The 947-nt window shown below is 55.3% G+C and overlaps 1 protein-coding gene across 1 annotated transcript in view; it reads left to right on the top strand.

The window, feature by feature from the left end:
• The window catches only part of DMAP1 (DNA methyltransferase 1 associated protein 1), a 27,955-nt gene extending 27,261 nt beyond the window's left edge, over positions 1 to 694 (top strand). Inside the window, exon 9 of the mRNA XM_009075558.1 lies at positions 348 to 694. Within this exon, the coding sequence (XP_009073806.1) occupies positions 348 to 694 (347 nt within the window). The remainder of the gene's footprint in view (positions 1 to 347) is intronic.
• Positions 695 to 947: the final 253 nt, after the last annotated feature.

The raw sequence follows: 947 nt of genomic DNA, 5'->3' as shown, positions 1-947 counted from the left end.
GAATAGCAGGAGCTCTTCTGTTGGCTGTGGCAGTATGTGAGGACTTGCTCCCAAGACAGAGCTCCCTTCGTGTGACCTGGTGGGTAGCAAGGTTCATTCATCTGGTCTGATCTGCATCTTCTGTCATCCTTCGCTTGCTGAGTCCTGGACTTTGCAGGTTCACCCTTAGTCCTTGGCCAGAATTGAAGGACAGCCTGAAAATTCAGATTGCTGCTGATTTGTGTGATGGGAGTGAGGTGCCTGGTGTTTCTTTCTGGGAGTGAAAGGGCAGCCAGGACCTTTCTAGGGATTTTCTGTTGTAGGGTTGTAGGTCTGAGTGTTTTAACAGAACCCCTTTTTCTCCCTAGATCTCAACCCTATGCCCACAGAGGAGATCGTGCAGATGTTCAACGAGCTGCGAAGTGACCTAGTGCTGCTGTACGAGCTGAAACAAGCGTTTGCCAACTGCGAATATGAGCTGCAGATGTTACGGCACCGCTATGAGGCCCTGGCCAAAGCTGGGAGCATTGGCCCCCTCAGCATGGAAGGTGCCCATCCGGATGGCCAGACAGGGCTTGGCATCGAGGAGGGCAAGGGAGATACCAAGGACCAGATCATTGATGTAGTAGGAGCACCACTGACCCCCAACTCGGTGAGAAGGAAGGTTGGGGGGGCAGAACAGGGAGCACTCAGGTCTCCGACGCAGATGCCCTGACAAGCACTGGGGATGCTGCCCTGCTCTCCCTCCAGGCATGCGCGTCCAAGGGAGCACAGCACGCCTGTTCCCCCCCAAGTCCCAGTGCTGCTATCTGGGCTTGTCTCCTGTGCTGGACAGTGTTCTTGGTGCTACAGGTGGGGTCAGCAGGGCTTTCTACATCCTGCATGCAGGCAGATGGCTTGACGTGGGTGCCACCGTGGACCAAAGCAGTGAGGCTTTGGGTGATGAGAGCTTGCTCTAGGGCAGCAAC

This window comes from Acanthisitta chloris, unplaced genomic scaffold (genome assembly GCF_000695815.1).
Source record: "Acanthisitta chloris isolate BGI_N310 unplaced genomic scaffold, ASM69581v1 scaffold45495, whole genome shotgun sequence".
In the NCBI taxonomy this organism is placed as follows: domain Eukaryota; kingdom Metazoa; phylum Chordata; class Aves; order Passeriformes; family Acanthisittidae; genus Acanthisitta; species Acanthisitta chloris.
Note: the sequence above shows the minus strand (reverse complement) of the source record. Positions and strands in the feature narration are given on the sequence as shown.